Source organism: Anopheles coluzzii, chromosome 2, assembly GCF_943734685.1.
Source record: "Anopheles coluzzii chromosome 2, AcolN3, whole genome shotgun sequence".
NCBI lineage: Eukaryota > Metazoa > Arthropoda > Insecta > Diptera > Culicidae > Anopheles > Anopheles coluzzii.
Genome location: NC_064670.1, coordinates 94,971,789 through 94,991,118, shown reverse-complemented (window position 1 = coordinate 94,991,118; position 19,330 = coordinate 94,971,789). Strand labels below are relative to the sequence as shown.

The 19,330-nt window shown below is 44.2% G+C and overlaps 2 protein-coding genes across 2 annotated transcripts in view; one reads left to right on the top strand and one right to left on the bottom strand.

Annotated features, from left to right (window-relative positions):
- Positions 1 to 17,484, top strand: part of LOC120948645 (cold shock domain-containing protein CG9705) — a 35,378-nt gene extending 17,894 nt beyond the window's left edge. The window contains exons 2-3 of the mRNA XM_040365226.2: positions 14,616 to 14,738; positions 14,837 to 17,484. Of these exons, the coding sequence (XP_040221160.1) occupies positions 14,616 to 14,738; positions 14,837 to 15,014 (301 nt within the window). The 3' untranslated portion in view covers positions 15,015 to 17,484. The remainder of the gene's footprint in view (positions 1 to 14,615; positions 14,739 to 14,836) is intronic.
- Positions 3,899 to 5,278, bottom strand: LOC120948644 (brachyurin-like). The gene is made up of 2 exons (XM_040365225.2): positions 4,952 to 5,278; positions 3,899 to 4,867 (listed from the first exon to the last, which is right to left on the bottom strand). The coding sequence occupies exons 1-2, from the start codon at positions 5,201 to 5,203 to the stop codon at positions 4,178 to 4,180; spliced, it is 942 nt and encodes a 313-aa protein (XP_040221159.2). The 5' UTR covers positions 5,204 to 5,278; the 3' UTR covers positions 3,899 to 4,177.
- Positions 17,485 to 19,330: the final 1,846 nt, after the last annotated feature.

The window sequence follows — 19,330 nt, the reverse complement described above, 5'->3', positions numbered from 1 at the left end:
ATCGCAGAAAAACAATCAAAACTTTTCTGCCCGCTTCAATCCACAATTCAAAACCTGAAGGGGGCGCGCCAAATGCCAATCGTGCGAAGAATTGCTTTCGATCGGAAAAAAGACAGAAAGAAGGCATAGGCCAGTCGAGGTCGGCCGGCCGGCCGGTCTGCCAGTTTATTAGCTCTGGCTCCATAAAGGATGCTCTTCTTCTGGTAAGGGAGGTGCGGTTGGCGCTGTATTGGATAGCACTCTGGAAGGGTTAGTGGCGATGCCGTCGGAAGAGAAAGGTGACCGACTAATAGGAATCTATTTTTATCTAACGATTGGTTTTCGAGTACCACGGTGGCAGCCCCTGAGTGTTGTAGCTTGTGAATAGTTTTTATTTCCGTGTTTTTTTTTGTCTTGGACGAAAGGAAATGTTGTGTGTAGTGTTATGATATCGTCTGTGTCTGTGGCCATGCGAAGCCAGGTGTGGAGTAATTTCACACCTTCCAACCGGGGGCGCATTCTTATGGTGTCTGTGAATTCTTCGTCTATAGCGGTTCATGTTACGTGCGAACCCATTTTTTTTGCGTTATTATTTCCATTCGATGATGTCAATTTTCTCCTTTCGTTTTTCCTGGTTATCGAACGACAAACAAACGTGACCAAAGGATATTGAATTTGTTCCGTATTTTTGTTGCTTTTCTTTGCCTTCCTTTTGCTTTTCTCTTGCTGTCTGACGATGTTTGTTTGAAATTAAAAATTTATTCGATTTGAAAATATACCACTTTTTCTCTCTCTGTTTGTGTGCTACCCGTTGCTGACGATGGCAAGCAAGGCGGTTTTGCCTCATCGCTTTTACGGGCATGCCGCCTCCAATGTTCCAAGTGGCACAGCAGAGATATTTACGTGTGCGGCTGAAAGCATTTTGAATGATGAAAAATTGCTACAAGCACACCGAGACTTGCGCCGGTAAGACAAGGAACAAGCGAAAACATGTGCGGCTTTCATTGATGAGGTGTGCAGAAAATGGGTTGGTTTTGGAAATAAACATCGACGGTGAAAAATAGCAACTCATCACACACTCATACACCAAGACCAATAGAGGCCATGAAAGCTCTAACTTATCATACCTAAACATTGCATAAATCTCAGACACGTAGGTGGTGCGAAAAAAATCGTTCAATCATTCATCAACTTCGGCACGATTAGAGTTGAGATTGAACCTCCTTATGTTTTCCCGTCGATTCTTCGTTATTGACAACAGAGCACAGTATTTTGGAGAAAGGAAAAATCTCTTTACCGTCGAACGCATTGTGCGCTATTAATAACATCCGTAACGTTGAATCGTTAATGCACCGATTAAACCAACGGTCCAACGTTTTTATCCGACCAACGCTTTTGTGACGTCGTTTTAACGGCTTTTTCATACATCCGTGCAGACGTGTGACGTGTAAGCAGTGTTCAATAATGTTTTATCGAATTTATAATACATCTTCATCAAATCGTGGTTCCAGGTCTGGGAGGGTTGGTTTGAAGCCGTTTTTTTTAAACGAATCCATCATCAAATATTCATCATCTTTTACCGCTTTGTAACCCAAAAAGGGGAGGGGGGTGGGTTCACAGCCAAAGTGGCGGCTTTGCTTTTAAGTAAGTACATTGCTGTTTCCTTTCTTTTTGGATTTTTATTCTTTATTTTTGGTTCCGGTTTGTTGGAGCATTTGCCATCTCCTGACTATGACAACGGCGACGACGACCGTCGGACGCGATTTTATCAAATCAAATTTAGCTCTCGTTTGGCGGAGGGCGTTGTGTTCCGAGTATCCATCTGCAGCCCCCGACCCACACACACACACCTTCGTATTTATTTTGCCATCAAACCGTCCCATCAATTCTCTGCCCATTCATCGCTTGGAGCCGCTTGGCACAATAACAGGGTGAACCGGGGAATAAAAGAATAAGCACAAAGCAATGACATATCCCCTATCCCATTCCGCCTGCTCGATGCGAGAATCGGTACGGAGAGAAAACCCATCAAAACAACAAGGGTAAATATGATAGAAATGATTGCGCGCTCCGAATTCTACCGGAGCACAGACGAAGAGTCCTTAAATTCACATAAAAAGGATCACCGACCCGACGACTGCAAAGACTGTGCTGTGCTGTGATCGTTTTGATGATGCCCTTTTTGCGACGTTGTGTCTGTTCGTGTGAGCGTGTGTTTGTTTGAGCCTGGCAAACATCTTAGACAGATAAATACGTTAGACGTAGAAGCCACCACTTGAGAACACCGAAACGGTGGCTTTTCCTTACACACAGAGACGTACAGACTCTGGCTCCTTGGTGGTGACCCATCGGCATATCCTTCGGTGCTTATCATTATGCTCTCCCGGCAGCTTTGCCGTAAATAAAGCATAGAGAATTCCACCAACTGTGGCTGCTGAATGTTTGCAGTAGATAAGGTTGTCCTTTTTCATTGCGGAGGATCAACCTGAAAGCTTTTGAACTTGGTCGCATGCCGTGTATCAATGCAAGATTTAATAAAACACACTCTTGCGCGCGCGCGGGTATATCACACGAAGAACGAACGCAAAGCACCAAAACCAAACCCCCGAGGGGAGCGCCTTAGCTAACCTCAATCTACGGTTTTTCCGTGCCGTGAGCCAGAAGGCCAGGATTTCCACTTTCTTTTGTGTACATCCTTTGCGGTGCGGGGTGAACACCGAAATGGTGTAGCGAATCTAGTCCGTTCCTCTTCCCAGAATGTGACGCAAAAAAAGGATGGAGGATGGGAGGACACAAGCCGAAAGCTGACAAAATCAGCGTTCCGTTACGGTAACCAAAATAACCGAGGTATGATGATGGTTTCCATCGCGTGGTGTGAACATTTCTCAATGTCGGTTGTAGCGCGAGTATCATTCTGGCTGGCAATTTGCAAAGGATTTCCAATTTAAATTTTCTTTTTATCTCTTAATTAATTTTCTTATTTATATTTTATCTTGTGTCGGAGTGTGATCGGACAGGATGCTTCCGGCACTTTGTTAGATGTGGTTCCGAGAAGCAGATATGTCCAGAAGAACATTAGACAAGCGATAAAAAAATGTCATTACATGCTAGTTCAGTGGCTGTTTTCAAAAATGTAACAAAATCTACTTCAAAAGCATCTTTGACTATTAAATTATAATATTTTGTGTGTGTCAAGCTGGTGCCGTGACTAGGATCCGTTGAAAGATCATCAGTTTTCAGTTGCAGCAGCTGCCGGGATAAATGACGATTGATTAGATTTATAAGTAACTTTTGACCTGGTTAATAATGCATACTAAATTGCAAAATTTTCGTGAAAAAAATCTAATGAAACCTCAATTTCAAATCTATTTTGGTCATCTTTTCGAACGTTCCCTTAGCCCGAGTCTGGGAAGGTGTCTATATGTCACGTTCTATTTTTTATATTACTGGACTTTTGATTTATAATTTTTTTGATAGACGGATACAGGATTGATGCTTATGTAGTGGTGGACGCAGATGCTTTATCATTATTAAAGCAGCATTTGCATGGACTCCTTTATATTTATTTTTTAGCTCCACAATCGTAGTTGGTGTATATTGACGACCACCAATGTCAGTTGCTGAAGTATATTAACTATCAATAGCATAGTTACAAGTTGGACGTATTCAGTGTTAGGGTTCATATTAGAGTCGAACTCAGGAAGGATATAATACAAAGTCTTATCTGGACTACGAGTGCAGCAAAAACTCATCTTGTTCAAAGCGGGGTAAAGAGTCATACATATTTTATCTTTTGGTTTTATTACAGTGTATCGGCGCTTCAAAGTAAGGTGATTAGTCCAAAACTATTTGTCTGAGAATTGAGCCACGTTACGAAATCATTTCACCACATTGAAATCAAAACAACGACTCTCACAGGTGCGGTAAAGATACGACCGGATCGACCAAGTCACCTTTATTCAATATCTTCCATCTTCTTGCATCCTCGTGTATCTTATCAGTGTGTGCACACTGTTCTGCTGTTTATAGTCCCCTTCATCGGACCCTGTGTGTATGCTTCTGTCCAGGTGTCTCCAGCTTTATTGGTGGTGTTATGATGAGCGATTTTACCGCCCATTGCTGGTTTTGCCATGGTAACCTTTGTAACTTGGTCGACTCACGCCACGCAAACACACTCTGCTTATCCTGCGCCCGTGCTTTACAACCCAGCCTGCGTCACATCCGTATTAGCCACGATCCACTGACGGTAGAAGGTAATGCGCACAAACACTGCCGGCCAATCGCTTTCACATCCCAGCACCGAACCGAACGAGTACAGACCGACCAGCAGCGTGCTGCCACCGTCCGCCACCGTCATGGGGCCACCAACGTCTCCATCGCAAGGTGCCCTTGCCTCCATGTAGTGCAGACACATCTTCTGCCCATCGATCAGTCCTCCCCAGGCCGTAGCGAAACAGTCGGCATTGGTCATGATGGGATTGCGCACGTACCGCAGCACATCGGAGAAGGACGTGCTCGAGTCGGAAGTCCGCCCGAACCCGCTGACCGTTGCCAGTGCACCGGCAAAGGTACGGCCGTCCGCGGCTGCCGGAATGCGCACCGGTTGAATACGATCGCTAAAGCTGACCGGCTCGGACAGACGAATGGCAGCGATATTGTTGCGGAAGATCACAGCCAAAAACTCTTCGTGCAGCCGAACGTCACCGGCCGCGAAGGTGATCCTAACCTGGCCCGCTTCCGCCTCGTTCTGCAGGTTGAGCGCTCCGAGCACGACCACACCACCGGAAGTATTTTCGACGCAAACGCCGGCCGTTAGCACGAAGTTGTTCGACAGCAGAACGCCACCGCACAGAGCCTGTCCGGCTTCCAGGTCCGAGAGGATGGCAACCTTGCATTGGAATAGACACAAATCCAGAGGGCTGATGGGTTAGAGTTGTTGAACACTGAGTGAACTTCTTTTTTTATACAGTACCTGGTAAGGGATCTGTCCAGCAGTTGCAATCGATCCACCAACAATGCGTGCGGAAGGCGCTTTGAAAGCCTCATCAAGCTGCACTTTCTTCAGCTGATCCACCCGTGCAGCAATGTGAGGAAATTCGCTCAGCGGCCTCACACGACTCCAATCAATCGTACCCTGGAAGCGGGCGCCATCCACCAGCCCAGCAGCAGCAAATAAGGCAACCGAAGCCACAAGCAGCGAAAACGTTAGACTCGAACGTGCCATCTTTACACGTTTACTACGCTCGACGAACCAATGCAAACTGCAGTCGGGACTTCTGAGAGCTGCAAGGTGACCAACCAGACGGTTAGGTGCTACCCCGAACCTTCTATCATTCGTTCGACGAGTCATAAAGATTGCGTCCCGCAGCTCTCTCGGCCTACGGCTTGTCAGCGAAGCTTATCTGGATTCGCCCGGCAGTGGTCGAAAATTGGTTTTTAATCTAGGACTTAGCGCTCTTATCCATTTTGGAGCGTTCGTTGTATTTATATCGATCGGTGCGGGTAAGTCGCAAAGTAGCGAGGCTTAGCTTGAGTAAGGCAATGTAATGATTTCTAGAATCTGTTCTGCTTAAATACTTTCAATTTTGTAAGTATTTTCTTATGCATCAGCATTTCTGATGTATTTTGCTTTTTCAAAGATTTAAAACATCATAGAAAGTTCAGAGAAATTCAAGGAAATTTTAAGAGCTGCTTCAAAGTCGGGATCCAATTCAACGAAACCTCCAAGGCACGAATATGGAAATAGGTCCTGGAACTAGATCAACTTCACTTCACAGTCATTCTTGCTCACCTAGAATTCACAGACTGCTCTAACGAAGTCGTTCAATTCAACTCAATTAATCCTTTTCAGAATATTCTTCGCTATTCCAATAACCATAAGTCTCAAATGTACACGCCACCCAAACCGCTCTAGAATTGCTCCTCACCTTTCTCCTGTTGCTACCTCTATGACAGTTTTTTTTTTGCAAAACATTATTATGGGACAAAATTGTATCCTTTCATTACCCAAACGACGCGCCGTTTTCTTGCTTCCAGTAAAGCAGCCCATTACGTACGTACGGGGGATAGGGGGCAGTTTGTTAGTTTCTTCTCCTCCTTCCTTTTCTATCATATGCTGTAGTCCGTGTGACTAAGGCTCGCTCGGATGATAACTCAGCATAAATTTGCATATTCAATAGGTCGTCGGGCGTGTTCCTGTCTGAAGTGTAATTAATTTACTCTCCCCGGTTTGCCGTTCCGAGGCGAACAGACGAGCCACGATGCGCAGCGACGGACGGAGGCTCCTTCCTTTCGGTGACTTTCAGAACCCCGAGTTGGGGGTTTAAAATTTCCACTAAAATAGCCTGTTAATTAGCGTTTCATTTTGTTCGTCGTTTTAACGGCTAGCAATGGCTTCTGCTGCATAAAAACCTTCGTTAGTGTGTATGGGCCTTATGATATGAAGTGTGATATATTGGCTGGTATTATTGAATCCGTTCGTAGCGGCGGCGTACGTCCCGACACTCATTTTCCTAACGTACTAGATGGTTGCTACAGTTATTCACCGCGGCGTTGTAGGACCGTGTTCAAGAAATGTGTTGCCATACCTAGAATTTCATGTGAGCGCCGTACGTTCCCGCTACGAACGGATTAAATAATACCAGTCATTGTTAATTCAGAGTGTAGAAATAAAGGCCTTTTTGTAAAGTGCACGATCGAAGCAAAGGATGAGGAAATCAAATGCCGGATCTCAAACATATTGGCTGGTATTATTGAATCCGTTCGTAGCGAGAACGTACGGCGCTCACATGAAATTCTAGGGATGGCAACACATTTCTTGAACCCGGTCCTACAACGCCGCGGTGAATAATTGTAGCAACCATCTAGTACGTTAGGAAAATGAGTGTCGGGACGTACGCCGCCGCTACGTACGGATTCAATAATACCAGCCATTGCTCGGTTTTTCATATTTGTGACTTTTTCCAGTGGCACCTTTTTTTGCTATTAGCCATCACACACACGCACGTGCTGGATGTTTTGAATAAGCTTGGCATGGAAAAATAAAACCCAGGAAGCCACCCTGCATTGGAAAGAGAGCGTGCTGCAGGCCGTCCTGCGGGAGATAAGGCTGCAATGCGCAGGGTTTATTATTCATGATTTTGACCGGCTTGCTTGCATCGCATGGAGTTCACCTTATCCTTCCTCCCAGGGGCAGCTGTGTCCAGCGTAGCCGTTTTGTATTCACACTTGACCGACCCGACCTGACGTGCTTGCTGCAAAATGCAAAGCGGGTGCACTCAAGAATGTTTCTGGCATGATGTTGTGCGGAACCGGTGTGCAACTGTCACGGCGTGCGCCACGCTCGTAACGTCTCTCTCGGAAGTGTCAAGCAAAGAGGATGTCTTACCATACTCAGAATAGCTCCTCGCAATTGTGACGTGAAAAGCTGGCCAGCATAATGTTCCGCAATAGCGCAGAAACATCGACAAATTGCTACGCTGCTGCAAAGGGTGAGCGAAGGCCGCAAATGGAGAGGAATGAATGATCTGTATGGGAAATATCGATTTGAGTGTTCAAAACCACCTCTCTTTTATCGAAAGTGAGGAGTGAGGGACAGAACGGCCGCTTATTGTCCTCTCTAAACATTGGAACGTGCTCTAATCCTTGGGCTCTCGGGCATACTTGAGTGGATGGTGATGTCTAGAGCAGCGGAGAAAAGGTCTTAAAACTTTATAAATAGTAATCAATCATGCTTCTTGTTGTGGGTCGGTCTGTGAGCATTACGGCAAGTGATTGTTTGCAGCATGGTGAAGTACTCTTGTTTGTATACGAACATGAGAGGTTGTCTGTCAACAAGTTTTTATTCTTCTGAATAATAAGCCTTTTGTTTCCAATTGCCTTAATGTGTTGATAAATTATGTATAGTTGTAAACTATATTGTTTTTTAGGGAGATCTCAATAGAAATGTAGCCTGAAGTTCCTCCAAAACTGTCATAAAATCAAACGAAATGCTCGAAGTTTATATCAATTTTTTATGTTCTTATCCTTAAGAGAGTACTCATAACATAACTATTAATAAGTCTACAAGCGTTCAGCATGGCACGTTGGCAGAATTTGTGAGACACCGGTGACCTTTCCGGGAGGTTTCAGGATTTAACGATTTCTCGTATTTTCTTGATGCCTTAGTTCCATAACATCCTTTGAGTTTGTGGATTCATTCGAATGAGGCCTAGACTTATTTTGGTCTAATCATTTCGCTTTGGGTTGTATCGGCGAGTTCACCTCCAGTGATGTGACTGCGGACTTGGATGTAACGAATAATCTATTATATTACTTGAGTTACGAGGTTCACACGACTCGCTTTCATGGATACGGTCGAAAAACTGGAAAAATGTCCCGATATCCTGATTCAGAGTTTATTCGCGGGATGAAACTGGGATTTCCCGTCTTTGTTTTTTTGTAGAACAGCAGCCTTAAGCAGGGTTTTTTTTTAGATTGTCCGTCATTGGTCAGTATTTGAACATTACTGACATTACTGTAAATCCTTACAATAAAGAGAATCTTGGAATGGAAACGATAAAAGGATTCTTAGAACGGAACGATATAGACTCACGTTACGTTATTTGGACCATTGGATATGGAAATAATGTTTTACAGGCTGCCATTAGGCCATTGGCCCATTGATATGAGCCACTTTACTGAAGAATCGAATGATACAGACCTACGTCATGAAAATTTGCCCACTTGCTACGGACTCGATCAATCCGATTCATCCGAGAAGACCCCAATATGCCATGAGAATCCATAATGAAGGAGCATTGTAGTGCCATGATATTAATATTTATATGTCTATTTTGAATCAATCCAGCCTATTTGATCCGTTCCAATTGCTTTACAAAAAAAAAAACAACATTTACTAATATTTATGGCTCGCTTCAAAAGCTATTCAAAGAATGCTCCTTTAAGATGTCACACCTTCGAAGGCGAAGGTGTTACTAAAAAAAGGGGTTTGCGAGACTGTCAGTCTACTTTACGGCATGCAACAAATCTCTGACATTCTGTGCACTCGCCTTCCACTCTTCGATAGCGCAATAGCACACCAGTGGGGTGGAAAAATGCAACAACTTTTTTTTTGTTGTTGTATTGCCCGCTTTTCTGTTTACACACTGAAAACGATGAAAATGTGTCGCTCCACACAGCTGCTGCTACTGCTGGTGCTGGTGGTATGGTGAGCACAGCTTCAAACAAGACAAGAAGGTTTCATCCTTCAGGAATTCCATTCGTGTTCAACCTGCATCGTTGGAGCATGGAAGAAAGGTTTCCTTCCAAAGGATACTTTCATCCGTGGAGACTCGATTTCTCGAGCCCTTCTCTTTTTCCCATGTTTTCATTTCCACCACCAGCTCCTTTACCTGCAGCCTGGCAAAGAGTCAATGATCCTAGCAGCAGCAGCAGCAGCAACAGCAGCAGCTCCAACACTGTGGTGCCCGTGTTGATGGTTGTTCACGGGTCACGATGCTCTACCACACCAGACCAAACAGGGGAGGGTGGTGGTGGGTTGCCTTTAATAGCATTGGATGGAAAGTGTTTACGAACGATCGTTTAAAATGGAATTCTTTTAACACCGGGGCACGAAAGGATGAAAAAAAAGGAACGACATATTGAGTAATGGTGTGAGACTTTGTTATCCGTTTAACACACCGTTCAGGTATAGTCGGCCACGATGGGAAAGGTGGTGCTGACTGGTGCTAATCAGGTGTGTAGCGTAGATGAAAGTAACCTTTGTCTGTTTTCGCCGCTGTCGACAACAGTCCTATCAATTGTTGTGCGCGAATTGTAAAGTGAGGAGTTTGTTACGTGAAGTGCGCTCTGTTTGGGGAGGTGAAAAGTAAATTGAAAAAGGCATCAGTTGAAGAGAGGGAGTGTGTGTGCATCGTTGTTCCATTCATTAGCCGCTACTCTTTGGAGAATTTTTAATTCCCTTCACCCATTTTGTAGCATAGAAATAGGCAAAAAGGAAGTAGCACATAGCACCTCCCCTGCATGTCATCCACCATCTGTGCAAGCAGAAAGCCCGGGAAAACACTTGCCCGCGCAACGACGGTTTCATTTGGCCATTGTGCGGAACTGTCGCACAACTAGAAGCAAACAAGACCGTAAAGCACAATGGTCGGATGCACCTGGGGTTGGAGGATGACTGGGGGTTTTCTCATGCATCATTCATGAGAAGACTGTGTCAGAAAGTCACTCAGCTTGAAGGATGAATTTTTCGTGTGCCCAACCCTCGGTACATGTGTGCGTTTGACGAGGGAAAAGTCGCACTGCTGCTAGATGGATGGTGGAGAGATTTGCACTTCGCTAAGCCGCCGGTGTCTTGGTGTGGTGGTGTGTGGATCCTCCCTTTCTCTTAAGCTTGTACTGGAAATCCTTTTCACTTATGGAATGACACTTCCGTTCTGTTTCGCTTTCAAAATCCTTTACTTTAGCTGTCTGTTTTGCTGTTAGTTTGTAACATTTTGCCGCTTACACGAGCTTTTGCTTCGTTGTAGCGTAATAGGAACACTAGCTGCTGCTTGACACACGCCCGCTGTGGAGCAATGAAAATAGATCGCGTGAGGGCAAACGTTATTTGCAGTGTTTTTCAAGTCATGCTCGACTGTGCACATCACTATTCACCGCCTGCAAGATGTTTTTCAACAGCTGTCAAATGGTGTATTTGCATCGCGATAATTTGACAGTTCTTTCACATGGTTTTCAATAAGGCTCTGGACAACGTTGCACAGTTATTTGTGATGTGTTGAAAATCAAGTGGATACATTGAAATTTTATTGAGATGCAATTACAATCAGCCACTTTCCCAAACTCGATCGAATTCGGGAACGTTTGTCAAAATGACATAAAATGGTGGGTTCGTTGGATGTTTTTTTTTGAATATTTTGCCATATTGTACGTACAACTGAGCAAGATACTCATGAAATAAATTAAAGCAACCGTTGTATCTAAGCAACGGAAACTATCGTGCCTCGTCGATCGAGTTTGGGAAAGTGGCTGAATGTCTGACAGCTATTGGTAAACTAGCTAGGCAGTGTTTTATATAGAGTTGGACAGTTGGCGGCTGAAATCATCTATTCTAATAATGGGGCTCTTCACGATTCTAGTTAGTTTTTGTATGGAGTTTGACAGTTGGAGGTTGAAATCATGTAAACACTCCAAACAAAACCACACAAAAAACTAGCCTGCAATGTTCAGTCTAGATTATTCTAGCCTCAAATCTAGAATTAGATTCGAGTACTTGCTCGAAAACACGGTGTTGTTTACATTTTACATTTACATTTTTTGTTGTTTACTAGTGCATTAAAGAGATCACGTGGTGGAATCTAGAATCAAAGTGTATCTAGACCAGGTGGTCTCATAGCATGTTTTTCAAACCAAATTTGAATATCACTTTTTGACAGGATGGGTGAAAACTTTTGTTCATACAAGCTTTCTGGAGGCTTGAGGAATACTCAAAAAACTCTTAAAATCTTCATTCAGAAACAGAAGCGATAAAAATCTGCGTTCTAAATTCATACACCTTGGGATAAGCCCACCTATATAATACCCACTTAGATAGCCGCTCGAAAACTGCTATACAATGCAAACAGCTGACAGGCTGAAATTTCAGCCTACCAACTTAAAACGGAAAGGACCCCAATGTTCCAAGAATAGGCTGAAACGTCAATGTTCTAGCTAAAAATATAGAAGGGGCGTATAACGAAAAGTGACTCGAAACCCCCTGTATTTGAAGTTTTTTAAGAATTATTTTTCAATGTCTAACATCATCATCTTTAACACAATTTTTAACGTCTCACAAAACGCTGTCAAACTGAAACCAAAATATGAAATTACTTATTATTAATTATCAATTATTGTGATGCAAATACAACATTTCACGACCTCTGAATAATGCATTGCAGATTGGAATCCGACTCGGAAAATCCCTGTCATTCTCTGTTCACAATCCTAAATTGACCCTGAAACCCCTGGATTGCCGGAAAATATATTCTAGCTTAATTTAAAATTAGCACCAACAACAAATGATGAATAATTTACGAAAATATTCCTCATTTTTCCGGCCACAAAATTATTCCATTCGTTCCAAATTTACGCTTATCACCTGCATACGTCAAATCGCTAGCAAACGCCTCTGCTTAATGCTGTACTGTGCTAATGGCAAATTATGGTAACGTAATCATCGCCCTGCCATCAACGGGCTGATTGATGAGCGCGCGAGCACTAACGAACGCGTCCAAAAGTTTCACCTGCTGCTGGCCGCGTGGGTGTAGTGTGTTTGCGGTGCCATAAATCTGACTTTCCCCGCGAACGATGCACAGATAACGCAATTAGCGAAAACAGTGTGTTTATGACAAATGCCGTATCCTGCCAACTCACCACTGGGTGGGTAGGAAATGGAAAACAAAATGTCATCGTAATTTCCATAAAAGCGTACTAGACACACACACACGCGCGGCACTCTCTTCACGAACTCCAGGGTTAGTTGTTAATGATGACGGTCTTAGGTTTGGCAATCGCCATCATCATACTAAACGGGAGAAAGGGTGTAAAATTGTGTATCCAACTTCGAGGTAATGATTGGTTTCTGTGTAATTGAGATTTTCGCGAAGTTCTTCTTGCAACTACAAACTTCTAATGTATCGGTATCGTTCGTACTTGCACGAAGCTTCAATGTTAAAAGCACGTGATCAACGGCTCAGAGCATCTACTACGGCACCATCCCGCTGCCCGTTTCGGGCCCCCAAAAGGGCATACTAATTAGGCTGACAAAGTTTGTGCGCTATCAGATGTTTACTGTTACAGCTCTCCACTATGTTTCATAAAGACAAACAAGCATGTGCTTCCTCCTTCATGGAATACGCCGTCTCGCTTTGCACCAATCGAGCTCTGCTCTTTGGATGCCGCTGCATAAGATGTATCAATTTCTTGCCCAGAAAACACACCACGGGGAAGATATTTTTATCCCCACCCAAGGTATGGTTCTGTTATACACGTTTCGTGCCTTTTGCACCGTTCCTACGGAGAATCAATTTCATTGGCTTCTTTTTGCGCCTGATCGGAGTTGGAATTCTAGCGAAACCGTTTTCAGCAACATTGTGTGAGTTTTACCGCTATCTGATCTTCTTATGCCATTGCTGTTGAACAATTCATGTACTGTGGCATTTGATATCTCTTATTTAATATCTCAACTGTTGGAAATTGTGTATTGAGAAGAGGAGTTGTCGCTTTAAATTCGGGCTAATTCCATTAAAACCATGTTGTAGGCTCGCATCATTCGAACCAACTGAATGGTGTAGTGTGAGACACTCTCGACAAACACACCGCAGGTTGTGGTTCAAACCTCTCAACTCCACACACAGAGTAGTAAGTGCGCTGCGGTTTGGAGCGCTTAAGACATTTTAATTAGAAACGCGCAATGCTCTCAGCTATTTAATTACAACCTCTGCCTCTTTAAACTCCATTAAAGAGATGGCTCTGATTGCAGAAAATTTGTCACATCTATCTTCAACATCTGTGCGAAAGGACTCTCTTGAAGATGGAAATATTGTTGTGTGTGCGTGTCGCCGTGTGCGCGCATTATCACGCTGAAAGGAAGGCGTAAAAAGTAATTATTGCATGCGCACATACAACCATCCTTTTTAGCCTTTTCGCGCGAACCAGATTGCCAAGATTGCTGCTCGCTCAAACTACAGTCTGTTGTGTATCTTTGTTGGCACTCCCACACGACGATGCACCGCGTTGTGACGCGTTGTGTTGTGATGGCAGAATTGAAACTTTATCTTGCTTTGCTTCCCTGAACGCAGAAGAAAGTTAAACCAACTCTACACTCAAGCAACGTAAATGGAGCCAGCCAGAAGGAGGAATACCGAGGGGGCGGACCTGGAGGGGCCCTGGATGGCTGAAACCTTTTACTCTCTCCCATGCATCATACATCAAACTTCAACCAGAACCTGGAAAAGACAACCCCAAATGTGGTGGTGGCGTTTGATTTGCCCCCTTTTTGTGTGTCTTCCAGTCCAATCAGACCTTTACCCAAGAATTGAAGTGCAGTTTCTCTTAGCGAAAAGCTTTTCCCCTTTCCCCGACCCAATCCTAACAAAGTTTTGCCTCATAATGTTTGGAAAAGCTTTTGCGCATTTCGGTGTAAGTGTGTGTGTGTGTGTGTGTGTGTGTGAAGTCTCGTGTATGTAAATGTCCCCGTTCGGTTCTAGTGAACCGAGGGAGTGTGTCTATTTGCTGCTGCACCATCTTGTTTTAGAAGCATTCACCTCGCCCCTCACACTAAATGGAAACGAAAATTCGTCCTAAAAGGGAATTCATCTGATCTTAGTAGCCGGTTGAGCTAATGTTATGTTATCATCCCCCCTTGTGTCAATATTGAACCCGGTCCGACACACCTGAACCCGTGCAAACGGCCAACTATGTTTGAATAAGTGTTACCTTTTCTTTTATTTCTACGGTACCTTTCCCGAGGTGTCTGTGTATTTGCTCCCAGTACCTCTCTAGCATCAAATGAAATGTCCACAGAGCAACAGAGAACACTCAGTTTGATTGGTTTCTTTTTTCTCTCTGTTTTTCCTTCCATTTCCATTTTACAACAGCTCCGATCGTGCCATGCGTAACCCGATCGAGGAGGGCAAGGTGAAGTCGTTCAGCAGAAGCAAAGGTCACGGGTTTATCACACCGAATGCCGGCGGTGACGACATCTTCGTACACATTTCCGAGTAAGTATACCGAGACCTGTACCGTTTTATTGTTTTTTCTTTAACAAACAAAGTCCTGCTCTACAATAATCCTTCTGTTTCTGTTTCCATTGCGACAGCATCGAGGGCGAGTACGTGCCGTTGCCCGGTGACGAGGTGAGCTATCGGCTCTGCTCCATCCCGCCGAAGTACGAGAAGGTGCAGGCGATCCATGTGCAGATAACGCACCTGACGCCGGAAAAGCATTCGCGCTGGGAAACGTGCATGAGCCACGACGACGGCCATCGGCTGCATTAGGGCAGGTGGAACGAGCCGGCGCCGGATCAGCTACTACCCCACCACCATCACCACCACCAGCATCACCAGCAGCAGCAGCAGCACCAGTTGGTAGGGAAAGCAGGAGGAGGAGGAGGAGGTGGTGGTGGTGATGGTGGCAAGCATGATTCACGCCGGTGGCCCGATATATCGTTCGATTTTGCACTGGATGATGAATAGTGGCGCGACGGTCGACGCGAGAGAGAGAGGGACAAGCGGAAGAGAAGCGTAAGATGATCCTCGTGGTGTGCAGTAAACAAAAACACGCAAACACAGACACACATAGTGTAGGGCAGTTTATTATAACCATGTTGACAGGCTGCGTTCGTTCAGTATTTTCGTTCATTAGTTAGAGGGCGATGGAGGCGCCTGGTTGTCCAGCGAATTGTTCTGCTTAGTTTCATCGGCAGCGGCGGCGGCGGCGCGTTTAATAGGTGTTGTTGTGCTGCCCTAAATTGCACAACAGAACATAAATAATCGATTCGGTTTTATTGGTTAAAATGTTGCGCCCCTTACCTAGGGATAATAGAGGGTGTCTTGTGGTGGCAGCGTCTGCTACTTACCAGATTATCATGGAAAGCGAAACATCTATTCAATAATTTGGCACGTGTTGTGGTACCGTAAACACACACAACCACAGAGAACGAACGAACACACAGGAAGGATTTTAATTAATAAGTGCAAACACCGTTGGCCCATAAATGCCAGCATCACACGACGGGGGCATCACACTGAACAAGCGACAGTAGAGCCGTGCTGAATGGAGCGAACAAAAAAAAGTCAGGATAGCGGATTAGCCGCAGGATAAACCGTTGCAGCAGCAACAGCAGCTTTTCGCGTGTGTGTGTGTGTGCAAGACAAGAGAAGAAAAAAATAACAAAATGACCTGCAACCCACACACGCGCGATGTGGAATGCTCCAGTTTGTCCACCATCTCGCCCAGGCAGGACAAAGGATCGTTGAAAGGGGGCAAACAAAAGCGCGAGACCGTGCACAATATATACAATGCTCGCAAGCGATTCTTCTTACTCACTAATTGCTCTCGCTTTACCTTTTCTTTCTCCTGCAGCCCAATACACAATCACACACACAGACACATACTCTTTTTTGTTTGGTTAGTGCTGAGCAAGCAAAAAGGATGATTAAAAACGAAAGAAAAGCGAAAAAATGATATAATTCAGGTCGCCGTCGCCGTCGTCGTCGTCGTCGCTTAGGGACAGCAGAAAGAAGAAAACGAAAGAATAAAAAAAAAGTACGTTGGCCGATTAGAGAAGTAAGCTTTTCCTTCAGGGCCGAAACACGACGATCCGGATGAATGGCGCTGCGTGAGAGGATTTATGGAAGAAAAAAAGGCAAGTTCGTTTAGTTTGCAAGTTGCTGCTTTGTGTGGTGCGAGCTAGCAGACACAGATACGGGGCGGGGGCAGCGAATGAAGCGAAAGACATCTCCGCGAACCTATTGTACAACGAAAAATTAGACCGGAAGGGAACGCACATACGGTGGGGAGCGGGAAAATGCGGGTTAGATCTTGCACACTCCCTCCCTCCCCAGCAGTGTGATAATGATAATTGACATTAATTCAATTGCAATCAGGCTTTATCGTTTCCTTTTTCCTGTTTTGGTGATAAACAGGCGCTCGCTTCATTGTGGGCGCAAACTGCTGAAAATGTGTCCTCGCAACACACACAAAAACGCAAAGAAGTCCATACGCGCACGCACGACAGAATGTTGGAAAAATTCAAATATTCCGCTCACGGAACAATGCAGGTCAGAGAAAAGCTACTAAGCACGGTAAATATACATACACATATATAAATAGAGCCATCCAGCAAAAGCGATAGACAGTGAAGGGAAGTACATTTACTAACAAACAAAAAACAAGGTAAAATAGAAGAAAATGGGGGAGGGCACAGTTTTGTAAGAATTTAGATACCGCAACACGTTAAAGCAAATCTAATAACGCTCTAGCGATTTAATGAACGGCGAGCCATAACATTGCAAAGCATATTTCAGGCAGCGGCAAAGTATTGGGCCCATAGTTGGTTGGTGAATGATGTGTGTGTGTGTGTGTGTGCCTATGTATGTACATCTTTTTTGGAGTAATTTTTGGGCGTCCGGTTGGATGTCCAGGAGCATATATACGATGAACACGGCGACGGGCAGTAAAGCGAAAACTGCGCCTAAATGTAGGCAAACCGCTTTAGACGCAAACGTTTATCCTTTGCGTTTGGGCGATACACGCAAAACACCGCAACAGAGGATGAATAGTCGTTTTTGATGGTTGGATAATATTAAACGTTAAGCGCAAACTGCACCAACTGCACAGTAAGAGCAAAAAAGCAACGTATTTTGTAATGAAAAAAAACGAGGAAACTGCGCTTGTGTTGTGTACGTGTATAATGTTCAGGAATAATTGTTGAAATACATTCACCATAATACAGATTAAACACCACCTTTCCCTGGAGCAACTGTATGCTTTATCACCACCATCTGCCCATCCCCGTGCACTGTCCAGCGCGAGCTGTTTTGTGTAATGGGGTCAGATTTGTAGGGGGGTTTGTAGGGTATGGTAGTTTGAAGCTCACTTAGCAAACAAACACACCAGGAGAGGGAGATGTATCCTTTTTCCGCGAAGTAGGGTTTTGCGAGCTTTAGTAGGGTTCTGCGAGGGCATACGAAGCGCGAGGCGAGCGAAGAAGGGAAGAAAGAGTTTTAAGTTTTACCACAAATAATCCACACAAAAGCTTCTGCATAATCACCGCGCCACCGGTTTCAAGTACAACACGGTTACTCGGGGTTCTCTTACTCACTTTCTCCTCTCCCGCTTTCCCGGTAAGATGATCGGATTATCCGCGGATGATTGGTAATGCAAAGAAGCTTTCGTTGCGCGGGAAGCAACGGCACACAAATTGAAGGGTCATACCATGAGCAAAAACAAGACAAAAAACAGGGCATAATAATCCTATTCAATTCCATCACAACCTTAAGGGCCGGCTAGCTCTTACCTCACACAACCGTCCCTATCGACTCGGTGATTACCAAACCGAGATTAAATGTGGCTGAGAAGGGCTTTAACAGGCTAGGATTTTGCATAGATTCGGGCAATTAAAAATCGCACCAATGATCGTGAATAATTGAGAAGAAGGAATACAGTAAGCTTACATTTACACCTATTTACCCTCACAAATTAAAGCAAAAAAGGAACCACCAAACTGCCCATGTAAAACAACAACACGCCTCCATGGATCGGTAATGTTTTACTGTGCTCGGGACAAAGAACCTACACCAAATATGGGTTGGATCGGCGTTTTTTTTAATGAAATCCACAGCACACTTTGCCTCATAGCAACGGGGGCCATACCCCATCCAGCCTTCCGCATACATTGATGGTCAGTGTCAAAAGAGTCTTAACTTAAAGAAGAACAAAAACACTCTCCAGTTGCATTACTCAAAACCCTAGTGGACCAAACAACAACAACAACCAAAAGAACACAAAATAACGATAAACATAAGAATGTAAGTACCCAAAAGAGCCGACAAACATCCTCAAAATATCCACACACACAGCCACACAGTGGAAAAGTTGAAGAGCGTTGGAATTTGGTCGAAAATGTTCCGCTTCTATTTTCTTACCTTTTTTCCTTTCAAGTTGTGTTGGTGTGTTTGCCTGCCCGTGACGTGCTTTATTTGATGAAAAAGGAGCAATTTTAATTGCGTTAAGGTGTGTGTGTGTGTGAAGTAAGGGAAAGATAAATACGGTAAATCTTATCTATACTGTTCTCCTATAAGGCGGGATGAAAAAAGGGCAGACGTTTCGATGAACTTTACGTGCTAGGCCAGGCCAGGAACTCGATTAAAGGTAACGCAATTTCGTCCACGTGCGTTCCTTTTCTTTTCGGTTCAGTTGTAGAGAAACATAACAATAAAAAAGAAACGCGACGAGAGAACAACGAATCGGGAGGGGTGTAGTAGAATCGTTAAACGAAAATGAAATAATTTTATAATCCTTTCGGGACCGTCCGTGTGAGCAGCTCACTTTCACACACAGCCAACACAGGCGCACGTCTGCCAGGCCTTTTGTTTCTTTATCTCCTTTATCCTCCGCGGAGTGGAGTGCAAAATTCGGGAAAATCGTGCACAAAATGTTATATTCGGGTAATTACGTTTGTTACTGAAAAAGTTAATCGATTTTGCTTTTTTTCTTGTTTTTTTTTTGTTTTACCGCCTCAATGCAATGGTGAATTGGAAATTTTAAGCATTTCTTTGTTTTTTTTTATTGTTTAATTGCAAAGAGAAAT